General features: G+C 41.9%; 1 protein-coding gene across 2 annotated transcripts; it reads left to right on the top strand.

The window, feature by feature from the left end:
• The first annotated feature begins 218 nt into the window (after window positions 1–218).
• parp10 (poly(ADP-ribose) polymerase family member 10) lies at window positions 219–12,601 on the top strand. 2 transcript variants are annotated; one of them, XM_074687132.1, is made up of 11 exons: window positions 219–339; window positions 1,638–1,813; window positions 1,989–2,231; window positions 2,336–2,560; window positions 2,643–3,658; window positions 3,755–3,967; window positions 7,996–8,122; window positions 8,195–9,148; window positions 10,858–10,991; window positions 11,066–11,240; window positions 11,315–12,601. In XM_074687132.1, the coding sequence occupies exons 2-11, from the start codon at window positions 1,639–1,641 to the stop codon at window positions 11,611–11,613; spliced, it is 3,561 nt and encodes a 1,186-aa protein (XP_074543233.1). In that variant the 5' UTR covers window positions 219–339; window position 1,638; the 3' UTR covers window positions 11,614–12,601. The 2 variants fall into 2 exon arrangements, with proteins under 2 accessions (XP_074543233.1, XP_074543231.1); XM_074687130.1 differs by lacking the exon at window positions 219–339 and adding an exon at window positions 359–576.
• Window positions 12,602–12,995: the final 394 nt, after the last annotated feature.

The following is a 12,995-nucleotide window of genomic DNA, read 5'->3' as shown; positions in this document are numbered from 1 at the left end:
ACAATTATTTCATTTAAGGATTATGTCGTTATTTCTCTTATTATTATTATTATTATTATTATTGTTATTATTATTATTATTATTATTATTATTATTATTGATGTTGTTGTTGTTGTTGTTGTACTTGTTGTTGTTGTTGTTGTTGCAAGTATGATATCTAGTATGAGTATAAGTTTCGCACGCAGTCCCAGAGTTTCTGTTCTTCGTCTGTTGCCCTTTAACGCGCGCAGCCTATGACGCCTCCCTCTGTTCAACAAGCAGCAAAACTAGGAAGTGCTCCGTCACCAGTTCAACTCGTCTGTACAGATCCAGCGTATGGACAAATGCTACCTCTGTAAGGTATGAAAGCTGCTGAAACCCATAGTGACCGTCTGTTGCTGAGCTGTGTGTTCTTATTCTAGCGCTGAACAAAAAGCGTTGTCTCTTCGTCTTTTGTCACAACGTGAGAAGTAGAGCCAGTGGTTTCACTTTCAGCTCGAGGACATGACAGCAGCAGAGCTCGAGAAGAGAAGACAAACTACGCAGCAAAAACACAACAAACTGAACCACGGCGACTCTGTTTCTGCACATGTACAGGTCAAGTTAGCTCCTCGAAAATACTTCATGACTACACGTCTTTCCTGTCAGTCTTTATGTCGGCAGCTCCTCGGTGTGTGTCGGCCATAATTACCGTGAAAACGTCACGGGCCCAAGTCTTTCCAAGTTCTCATGAACTCCCTATTAGAGATTAGATATCTTAAGACTGACTGCTGAGCGGAGCAGACGTGATCCTGTTAAGTGTGTTTGGTTTGGTGTTAAATATTAGTGCCAAAACTAAAAAGCGGAGTTACAAAACGTTTTGTTTTTCTGGTTTAAAAAACTTGTACAAAATGATCAGTATCTTAAATATTACATGTACACTTCTTTGTAACACGCCCAGGTAACTGCATCTTTCATCAATTATTGTTGAAAGATAAACAAAAATAGGAGACCCTCCCAGGAGGTCCTTACCCCTCTTTGAGGAACCACAGGGTTGTATTCCCTGACTTGGGTTATGGGTTTCATAAATTCCAAAGATACTCTTAGCATTAAATGGTGGAGCAAATATATTTAAGAAATTTCAAAACTATGTAAAAACAAGCTACTCCCTTGGACCAAAATAAGAAAGAAGTTATTTAATGCCCCCCTATTCGCTTTAACCACAGTTTAGATTGTTTTGATAAATACAGAAATAACAAAATAATTCAAAATAAAAAAAAAATACTTATTATTTTTTAAAATTTTAAAGAGAAAAATGTATTTATAAATGCATTTAATGTTGTATAACTAAGCAGCAGCCTCTGAAACTATGACATATGATGACGACAGGCTTCAAAACTTTGTATCAGAAACAAATGGGTGATGTCACAGAAACTACATCAATTCGTTATACAGAGTTTTGGTATTACTCTGACAGAAGTGGTAGAAGAAATTCAAAAAAACTCAGTTTTATGATATCAACTATTGTCCAGTCTTAAAGGTTTTTGGTTTCACCCATTCAGAGTGTTGAGGGTTTTCAGCAGACTGATACCACTTCACTCCTAAGAAAGCCAGTTTTCTGTCAGCAGATAACCCGATGTGATGATTTGGTGGAACTGCTGTGTTCTTTTATTCTGAAGGATGTCTGCTGAAAGCCAGGAGGAGAGGACGCTGGAGGTGCTGGGGCTGCCTGAAGAGGTGGATGAGGAGCTGCTTTATCTGTATTTCGAGAATAAACGTCGCTCTGGAGGAGGTTCGCTTGTCTCTGCGGAGAAGAGGAGCGACCGAGCTGTGCTGGTGTTTGAGGAGGCTGAAGGCAAGTCATAACACGGAGTGCGTTCATTTATGTCTGTAACTTCTTAGCCTTTGAGAAAGATTTCAGATATTACTTTTTTTCTGTAAATAAAAAAGAAACTGCAGTAAACTATGATCTGATTTGCTGCGTGCCTCCTGGTTCTAACCTGTAGTTTCTGCTCTTTGGATTTGGACAGTTGCAGCCAGAGTGCTTGCTAAAGGTCACCATGTTCTGCATAACGCTGAGCTGAGCGTGAGGAAGCCGGCCACAAAGGACCCACGTAGACTCCTGCTGCGTGGAGTCAACCCCAACACCAATGTTGAGATGATAGAGCTGTATGTGGAGAACATCATCGGGCTGAATCCACCTGACTATAGTCTGCATCCTTCTCCAGGGAGAGATCTCATCCTGATCCAGCTCAGCCAAGCCTTCTCTAATGGTAAAGTACATGTTTTTCTAAGAGTGCACTAATATATCTGAGAAGAAGAATTCATTATTGTCTCTTTTTTACCTGCCTGAACTTGCTGAATTGCTTGTCTGCAGATTTCCAAAGTATTAGTGCTAAAGTCTCCAAGAGGAAACTTGATGGAGCCACGTTGACGCTTGAACAGGTCGAACAGACAGACTCCATCTTAGTGGAAAACCTGCGTCCTGGCACCACTTCAGATATGCTGACTTTGTATTTTGAGAACAAGGGCGGTGAGACGCTGAAGACGATCACAAAGCTGTCCGAGAGCACTGCCAAGGTCTCCTTCACCAGTTTTCAAAGTAAGTTTTGTAAGACAAAAGTGTTGAAACTTGTCTCATGTCATATTTGAGTTTTCTTGACTTTCTTGAATTTTTCTTGAAGCTGTCGACCTGCTCCTGGATCAGCCGCACAAGTTGGACGCTGCTGATCTTGTAGTGAAGCCGTACTTTAATTTCCTTCAAGATGCACAAAGTGTAACATCACAAGACTCTGCAGCTGGATTTGGAGATACTACTCAGAGAAACGGAGAGGATCTGAGAGAGGTCCCCATGCAGACCAGTCCCCCTGCTGCTGTTAGCACAAACAGCCAGTCCTCGTCTGCTCCAGAGCCCCTCACTGACCACATGGAAGAAGAAGAAGACGTAATTGAGGTGATGGAAGAGCAAACGCAGGAAGAAGAAGCACTACCCATCCACGTGGCTGTAGCTGATCCATTAAAACTGGCTGTGTTTCGACTCAGTGCCTTTAAACAAGACACTGAAAAGACGTGTCCAAACGTCACCGTAGAAATCAAAGATGATGGTGTGTACGTAACAGGGACTGACAGACAAAAGATGGAGCAGATAAGGAGATCAGTCTTGGACTATTTTGCCAAAATAGCAGACAGTCATTTGATCCTTGAGCAGGAGAATGCTAACTTCCTGTCTCGAGAAGATGTTAAAAAGCATCTAATGCACAAAATGAATCAAAGTGGCTTATCCTCCACGTACACAGTGTCAGGTTGTAACGTTGTGGTCACCTCCCTCACCCAGAACTCTGCCAACCAGGCCTGTAGCTTTCTGAAATCCCAGCTGTGTCACTTCAGCATACCGATTGTTGCAGAGTACGAGTGCATGCTGTACTGCAGAGAGTGGACGGAGTTTCTCCAGTCTCTGAGCTTCTCCTCTGTGAAGGTGTCAGAGCAGAGGAGTATCGATGTGTTTACTCTGAAAGAAATGGAGAGCCAGAAGAAGACTGCAATCGTGGAGTTTCTCTCTACACCCATTGATAGGGAGACCGTCATCCCCATGGAGCCGGGCATGCTGAAGTACATCCAGAACCACTGTCACCAGCTGCTGGCTGACATGGACCAGGTATCCATCTTCCCACTGGAAGCAGAGGATGTTTGTGGCTTAAAGGTGTGTGTTGCATTCCTTTCCAAACCAGAGTAAGGTCTGTGTTTCTGTGATGGCAAACTCTCACCTCATCATTTCTTCTTCTGCTGTTTCTGTCAGATCCACGGTCCTGCTGTGGCCTGTCAAATGGCTGAGGAGGTGTTACAAAGCATCATTTCCTCCGTGTGCACCAGAGCCATTACTGTAAAAGCGCCGGGAATAACACGCTTTTTAGCTGACACTGAGTGCAAGAGCCTGCTGAAGGAGATGGAGACCAAGTTTCAGGTCTTCATCAGCCCGCAGTATGTGCCCTGGGAACCCTTGCCGCACCAGGTAATGAAATAATGGAACAAAGCTCACGCTTCCTTATCTCCTGTCGTAAAACTCCATTCAGCCTGGTTTCCTCCCTTGCTGGCCCTACGAGCTGTTATTCACATTACAGCGCTGTGTACAGTAACAGCCCGAGGCTCACTCAAAGTGAAAGCATAATATTCAGCTTTATGGTGTTTCTGGACAAGTCTTACTGAGGAGACGCTTTAGTAAGGAGCTATTGTAGTAGACACTTTGGCCATCTAAGACATTATATTTATCTGCAAATCAGTCTACACATTTGTGGTTATGTGCACATATTTGTGGATTTGCACACACATTCATAAATATTTAACACATTTGCAAATCTTTTTACACATTTGTGGATCAGTCCACATATCTGTGGGTACACTTACACACACACAAATAATTTTGCTACAATAATAGCTCTATAGTTTAGCATCACTGTGTGTTCCTTTCTTACTGCTTCTTTGTTATGAACTCCAGGTTAGCAGACACACACTGAACAACTGTGTTTGGGTTTTTAAACGTCACCCACTCTATGCAGAAACTAGCTTCAGGTTCCCAGGCTGAATAACAGATTGGATAGGCAGATATGAACAAACAATGCTATCACAGTGGAATGATCCTATATCCTCACATGTGATCAGCTGTCAGACAAAATGAATTCTGCTTTGAGCAGAGCTGAGCGACAGCTGAGCAACGAAAGAAAAAAGTTTGGAGCTGGCTCTTGTGGTTCACTTCAAGCTGCATCTTTTGCACATGACACTCAGGTGTCCACCTTCGTCGCTCCGTGCCTAAAGTCACGTGAACCTGTAATTGCTCAGCACTCCACCAAGGTTGCATCCTGCTCCTCTCCACGCAGACTCCAAAAATATATGTTCTGATTCTGATTCTGGGCAAACTGTTATACTCTGTTTCCTCCAAGCGGTTCAGGCATGTTCGTCTTGGGATGTCACACATTTTGAGGTGTTTCCATTGACTAATCCCAGTACAGGTTTGCCAAATTACTGATTCGCACTGTCCCACTTTTGGTACCCTTCTGTTGGAGTGCCAGGTATACCAATCAAATCCCAGAAGGTGGAGCTAGAAACACTGCAGTGTGTTGAGTGGTGCAAAGAATGGTCACTTCCTGTGTGACAGTGGCTGCTGTATTTCTCCTGGTGGCACACAGTCTTCTCTGAAACAAATCTTGATGTTCTTTGTAACAAAGAGACACATGAAAATCACAAAGAAGATGAATTCCTGGATGTCTTCATCGTTGCTCTTTGTTTACTGTGTCATGTTATTCTTCTTTGTTAGACTTATAAGTGGGGTACTCTGTGTCGCCCTGCTATGATTGGCTGTGGAAACACAAACAGGCTTTACTGATCCAAACAGAACTAAACTGTACTGATCCATACTGGACCACTTGGTAGAAACAGGGCTTTAGTCTATAATCATTCAAACATTAGTCTTTTACTACTTTTCAAATAAAAGGGAGGGTATTGTGCTTTTTTAGGCTTTATTCAGTCCCTCTGGTGTCTCTTTAAGAGCTTTACATGATTTAAAGCTTTAAAAAAAAAAACCACACACACAGTTTTCCCCACATTGAAGTGGAACATAAACCCCTTCCCTCTGATTGGTGCTCTGTCAGGGGCAGATCTTGCTGTTTTTAGGCCGGCCCCTCCAACATGTCATGAACCAGTGAGGAGAGGACCTCATCATTTCAGCAAGTCTCCTGAAGCTCTCGATCACTTTAGACCAGTTTTTATCAGTTCACAGACAGATTCAGGGATTTCTACAACAAATGAAAATGGAGAAGTTTGAAAATCTGCATGTTTAGTTTTCTGGGTCTTACTTCTTAGACTCCCAAAGACTGTTTTTTTTTCTTGCAGCTAAATCCAGTGATGTGAATGTTGCATAAAAACGGTGACATTTTCAGCATTTCTGTAGAGGAATACTTGGACATGTCTCATGGGATTATTTGCCATATTGCTGAGAGTCACTACAATTTGAACTGATATGAAGTGTTACAAAGAGCACTAAGGATGATTGTCTTTACTTTGAACTGTTTCCTCCATGTTGATTGGCTTTCTGCAAGCTTCATGTCAATCTTCTTTTTCTAACTCCAACTAGCCTTTCTTGAATGTCTGAGTATTTTATTTTACGTCCAGATTGCAGTTGTTGTTTTTGCTTATCGTAAACCTTTCAGCTACACTGTGTTCCAAATTATTATGCTAATTGTATTTTTCACAAATTTTCCTACATAGTTAATTCAATTAACAGTCAGTATAATTTTGAAGCCATTAGCCATTAGAGTTTAATACAGATGTTGTTAAACAAACTTCTAATGATAACAGAATTAAACAAATTTAAAAAAAACATAGAATGCATTGTTCCAAATTATTAAGCACAACAGAGTTTTAATGCATTTTATGCTTTGTAAAGAACTCAAAATGGTCATCTGTTGACTTTATAGTTAAGGGGCCGTATTTATGGAAATCAAAAGCTACGTCAATCAGAAACATATTTAAACAGGTCAAGTTGCAGTTTATCATAGAACGTGAGTTTTTGGAGAGTTTCTGCTTGAATTTCTCTTCAGGTTGTCAGAATAGCCTCCCAGAGCTGCTGTTTGGATGTAAACTGTCTCCCCCCTCATAGATCTTTTGTTTGAGGATGCTCCAAAGGTTCTCGATAGGGTTGAGGTCAGGAGATGATGGGGGCCACACCATGAGTTTCTCTCCTTTTATGCCCATGGCAGCCAATGCTGCAGATGTGTTCCTTGCAGCATGAGATGGTGCATTATCATGCACGAGGATGATTTTGTTTTCGAAATGCACGGTTCTTCCTTTTGTACCATTGAAGGAAGTGGTCAGACAGGAAGTCCACATACTTTTCAGAAGTCATTTTGACACGGTCAGGGACCATAAAGGGACCAACTAGCTCCATTCCTATGATTGCGGCCCAAAACATGACTCCACCACCTCCTTGCTGACGCTGCAGCCTTGTTGGGACATTCACCAACCATCCACTACTCCATCCATCAGGACCATCCAGGGCTGCACGGCAGTCATCCATAAACAAAACATTTTGAAAATGTGTCTTCATGTATTTTTGGGCCCACTGCAGCCGTTTCTGCTTGTGTGCATTAGTTAGGGGGGGTCAAATAGAAGGTTTACGCACAACTGCAAGCCTTTGGAGGATCCTACACCTTGATGTTGGCGGGACCCCAGAGGCACCAGCAGCTTCTAATACCTGTTTGCTGCTTTGTGACGGCATTTTAGCAGCTGCTCTCTTAATCTGATTCATTAGTCTGGCAGAAACCTTCCTTATTTTACCTTTATCCGCACGAACTTGCTTGTGCTCTGAATCAGCCACAAATCTCTTCACAGTACGATGGTCACGCTTAAGTTTTCATGAAATATCTAAGGTTATCATACCTTGCCCAAGGCGTTTAACTATTTCACACTGTTCAGCAGCAGAGATCATTTTTCTTTCCCATATTGCTTGGAAATAGTCGTCTGCTTAATAATGTGAACATCCCACTGTGGTCGTTTTTCCTTTAACTGGGCGTCCCTGGCAAACTAATTATCACAGGTATTTGAGATTGACTTCAGTGATTCAAAGAGCCCTGAGACAAAGACCATTCATGAGTTTGCTTGAAAATCAAAAATATTTAGTCTTTATGACACTGAAATGCAGTCTGCATAAAAATTTTGAACGCAGTGTATAGGCTTTACTAAAGTAGAGCAAATAATGATCATACAACTGCTGGAGGTTTAAAGACACTCACTTAGGGGCAATACTGTGGTTATTTCCTGTTCTGTTTCTGCAACACCTAAAAAGTGAATCATGGCTAAAAGAGGAGGGCCTTCCTGCTTCATCCTTTCATATATCAGAGTTTAGTGACCTAGTCCTTTATGAAATGAACCTGGAATCCTGATGAACTGTTACATAATCTGACATTTGATTTTGGTGTTAAATGTATGTATGTCAGGAGGAGGGCGTGCAGACGAAGCAGAGTCACTTTCACTGTGTCATTTTTTCAGGACGTCTTCCAAACTGCATGGACGCTGATGTCCCACAGGAACTTTGATAGAGTGTCTCTGGATGATTCTTCAGAGGAGTTCAAATCAGACTCAATGCAAACTGATCAGGATGGATATGCAGACAAAGGTAATAACCATTCATTGAACAGTTTGCTATATTTTTAAACACAGTCTCATAGATTCTGCTCTCATGCTGCAGGACTTTTGGAGGAGGCAAAGAAAATCGTCTCAGCTGTTGATGGAAAACTTGCAGAGGGGGTCTCCAGCTCAGACAGAGTGGACGATGTGGACGAGGACCTGTACACAGCAGAAGAACAGATGCCCCTGGTGGACCAGGACCCTGCTGTGATAGTTGTTGAAGAAAACACTCCTGCGGGGTTAACCCCGGGCCACTCCAGAGAGCTTGAAGAAGAGGCTCAGCTCTCTCTGGCCATCCAGTATTCCATGGAGTCCAACAACTGGTCCATGGAGGATGAGGAGGAGCAGCTAAAAAGAGCCCTGGAGTTGTCCAAGACGTTGGTCCATCATAAAGAGTCCACCAGCAGCGCCAAGAGGAGCCGAGACAAAGGCATAGACAGCATAACAGACGCCATCAAGGCAGCCAGCAGCGTACGGCTGGATGTGTTCGCTGGTTATGACTGTGACCTGATACGGGTGGACATAGCCTTTGGTAAGAAGGTTTCCCAGAGACAGGTGGAGGAGAGAGTGGAGCACCGGGCTGTGAAGAACATGTCTGAATACCACAAGAACTGTCTGGAGCTGATCAAGAGGAAGCACGCAGTGGATATTCAGGTTCAGGGCACCATCATCACCGTTTCCGGCTTCAAGGACTTTGTTCATGGAGGAATCTGGGACGTGAAGCTGCTGCTAGAACAACTCCCCAACTATGTGCCTGACCGGGAAATCCTGAAATCCGTTCAGTGGGTCCATCACGACCCGGCCACTTCAAACACAGTCCCATACTCACCAGAGGCTAATGTGTTCATTGAGCACATCTGGAGGAGGAAGCTGACACAGGTCGACATCCTGCTCAACAACCAGCCACACACTTTAAATTTTGAGAAGATGCAGGAGTACAACATTGCTTCAGGGAAGTCAGTGAAGATTTCCAGGAAGATGATGGATCTAGAAGACTTGGAGAAGGATGTGCCAGGTAAAAGATGCTCAGTAGTTGAGTTATCTGAAGGGAGTTCTTGATGCCTTTTTCTTTAACATTGGTTGTTTCCCTTCAAGCTGAATTTAGATGAAGCGTCTAAGGGTCTGATAACAAGTTGAGCCTTTGAGTGCTAGCTCTAACACTACGTTTAGACATTTAGTTTTGTTGGAATATAGATCATACACATGGCCCTTATTTATCAAACCTGTGTATGACCGAAAAATAGGTGTACGCTCCTTTCCACGCACAGATCTGCATTTATCAATCTGAACATGGGCATTGGGTACGCTCTAATCCGACACCAGCTCTGAGTTTGTGCACGGAAGTTTCCTGCAGTTGCGTCTGTGAAGGAGAATTATTAGATCATATAAGTGCAAAACATTTTCATAATTAAAAACTGATGCTCTAAGATTAATATTAAGATCACTAAATTGGATATGACACAATTTTCTTTCTAACAATTCACTCTTCTTCCGCCAATCCATAAAATACATCACTATGAAAGAGCTGTTTCTTTTATCAGTCAACTCAAAAAATAATAAACATGCTGGTATCACTTTTTATACTCAGCCATGATCATGATAAAGTCTCTGCAGAGAACGATGCTGGATCAAACTTTAAGCCTGGATTTTTTAAGTCATATTGATTACAGGATTTACTGTGAAGATGATTATTCACTCCTCACAATATTATCATATAAACACTAACTGTGTGTAAAAAAGTGACTATAACAAATTACGTCCATTAATATGGGATCACAAACAACCTGCTCATCTCCCGGTACAGATAATCACAAAACTCCGGTCTATCTGTGCATAATTGGGCACAATCAGTACACATCTTGTCCAGGCACCAAAATGACCACAAATGAAGTTAATGACATCAGTTTATAGGTGAACCAGTTTGCAGTATTGAAAATGTTTTGTCATCTGTATCTGACATAGAGCAGGTTGGTCTGTCCCTCCATCACTTCTGCCTGAAACTGACGCAGACCTGGTGAGAGCTCCACTCCCTCCTCAGTCTGTGACAGGTTCAGGTTCAGGCTGGATTCTGCAGTTTCTTTCAGAGCTCAAACACATTTTTAAAAGACAACTTTCCACGTTTATGGACCTAGATGGAAACAGTTATTAATGCTGAACCCTCTAATAGTCAGATATCACAGATTAATTTATCAAGGAATAAATGAAGATTGTGTAAATTACATATTTAAAACTCTGCTGTATTTTACTCATGTCACATCCACGCTGCTGAATCACTGCAGTGATTTCCTTGCAGACGAGTTTTTTCTGATTCGCTCTACTTTTCCAACTGCCCAACAACACGGTGTCATTTCCTCTGTGTTCTACCTCTGTTGCTATGGCGTTGTTGATTACCAGCATGGAGAAATTCCCTTTTTCCCGTAATGTGTCCCTCCATGTCACAAATTCCGTGGGACTGGCCAGCTGAACCTTGAATATTTAGGGTCGATTGTTTTCAGCCGCCACATTTATCAACACTTGATCAGGTGTACGCTGTGATTGGCCCTGGTACGCACGTTTCATACATCACACATGAACATGGCCGTAAGCTCAAATGACGGTCAGTGTAATGATGTGTTTGCCCAACTGTTGCTGATATGGATGTGTACAGTTTATTATATTTCTGATCATTGTCCTGAGTCACAAAGAACTGAATTTTAGGTAAAAACCTTGATCTGGTTTTTGCAGAAGAGGAATACTCTCTGCTGTCAAACCTACCGGAGGTGAACAAAGTGGACGAGGAGTCTGATGAGTTTCAGAACGTGGTGAAGAGTTTCTATGAGACCATCCAGGAGTATCACAGCAAAATCCGGATCATACAGGTAAAAAAGAAAATGTTTTATTGTTATATTATAGTTTCTTGGGGCATCTCATTGACGGGTACGTTTGTCTCCAGGTGGAGAAGCTCACAAACCGCCTCCTGCACAACCAGTACAAGCTGAAGAAGGCGAGCGTACTGCAGCGCGCCACCTATCCTGTGGTTGAACGCACTCTGTACCACGGCACGAGTGAAACGAGTGTGAAAGAGATCTGTGTCCATGGATTCAACAGAAGCTTCTGTGGAAAGAACGGTGAGTTTGTGACTCCATCACTCTTTGTCGGACTCATTTCAGGGTATTAACTGATTGTGTTTTTTTTGCTGCAGCTACGGTCTACGGTCAGGGGGTGTACTTTGCCGTCAACTCAGCGCTGTCGGTCCAGGATCAGTACTCGCCACCGAATGCAGACGGACACAAGTTTGTTTTTGTCTCCAAGGTTCTAACTGGAGACTACACTAAGGGCTGCCACTCGATGAAAACAGCCCCGCTCAAGGAGACGGGAGATGTCCCGCTCAGATACGACAGTGTGACTGATGACATCACCAAACCATCAATGTTTGTCATCTTCAACGATACACAAGCTGTTCCTGAATATCTCATCACATGCCAGAGAATTACTCGCTGAGACGGACTGGTCTGAAGATAATGGGATAAAATAAAGACTACTTTTATGTATAATGTTCCTGCCTCCACTTAATGAGTGCTTTGGATTCTCAAGGGCTGATGTGTTGTAGCAAACTGCTGGGGTTTTTAGATCTATGGTCAAAGCATCAAGGTTTTTTGTTGACCCATCTGTCTGTGCCCTCCTGTAAAGTCAGGTCTGATTAACAGAAACTCAAAAAGCTGACTCCAGTTGCTCGTTTTTATTTTGTATTTCCAAACTTGCCCTTTAACTTGTGTAATTTTACTTCTTTGTCTTAAAAAAAGGCTTTGAAATGGTCATTTGATGCAAATTTGTACTGCAGATCTACTGCATTATCTTTGTTTAGACTTGCAATGCGACTGTATGAGTATGACTTTTGATTTGTAGTTCTAACAGTTGATCAGGTTCAACTGAAAGCTGAAATATAGCGTCTGTTTTATGTCTTGATTTGCTCCTGGGCTCAGTTAATTCACTTTCTTTTGGCTAACTTTGCAACATTCAGGATCTGCAGGTTTGAATTAGTGTTTTTCTTTGCTCTGACCCCTGGAAAAAAAGATAAAATTCTGAGAGACCATCACAAAAACCTAACTGAAAGTTACAGAAAAAATCAAAGTTTGAGTAAAGAAATGTAGCTTTGGTTTTTTGAAAGCCACACATTCTCTACTCACTACATTTTTGCTTTGTGCATTTGACTGTCTTAAATTTACTTTGATCTTGTATTGTGGTGAAGGGTCCTAATTTTGATATATTTGTTCCCCTGACTCACGATGAAAACACAACTAATGTGCCTATTTTTGAGTCCTTTTCCAGTGTTTCGATCAACTCTTTCTTTTTCCCATCATGCCCATGAATGTGTTTACCAAAGTGTTTCTTCCAGTCTACCTTATGCAACAGATTTTGTTCATTCTCCCGTTCCTTCACAGGGAGATCATAATTTTTTTGTATAAAAATAAAGATCTTTCAGAGATTATAGGGAGTTTATCAGAATTTGGTTTGTGCCCTAGATGTACTCAGTACCATTTTGATGTCTTGTTTGGGGTAATGGCTGAGGAGACTTAAAGAAGGTCAGAAAAACAAAAAGGAGATAATATGACTTGGTGATCATTAGCCAGTTAACACCTGTATTACCATCATTGCTAAAGTAGCAATTGAGAATTTTGGGTTAAAAGTTCGCTCATACGCAGACTTGGTCTTTTTTATTTTCTTGATGCAGAAATAAATCTGCTTTTAAGAATGGAAACTAAAAAAGTAATACTTTCAAAAATTACTTCGTTTTAAACAGATTGAGATTAATGTGGCTTCATTTATTTAACCAACTCCAAAAGTGAAGAAAGAAAGCTTCAGCATCAGTATGCTACTTCTAA

Source organism: Halichoeres trimaculatus, unplaced genomic scaffold (genome assembly GCF_033239565.1).
Source record: "Halichoeres trimaculatus isolate MK-OKI-2021-1 unplaced genomic scaffold, fHalTri1.1 fHalTri1_scaffold_14, whole genome shotgun sequence".
NCBI classification, from domain to species: domain Eukaryota; kingdom Metazoa; phylum Chordata; class Actinopteri; order Labriformes; family Labridae; genus Halichoeres; species Halichoeres trimaculatus.
This window is presented reverse-complemented; position numbering and strand designations above follow the sequence as displayed.

What these genes read in the sequence shown, in the direction of transcription:
- parp10 (XM_074687130.1), top strand. An exon ending in AGGATGTTTGTGGCTTAAAG is followed by an intron (nt 3,659 to 3,754) that starts GTGTGTGTTGCA and finishes TGTTTCTGTCAG; the next exon opens with ATCCACGGTCCTGCTGTGGC. An exon ending in GCAAAATCCGGATCATACAG is followed by an intron (nt 10,992 to 11,065) that starts GTAAAAAAGAAA and finishes GTTTGTCTCCAG; the next exon opens with GTGGAGAAGCTCACAAACCG.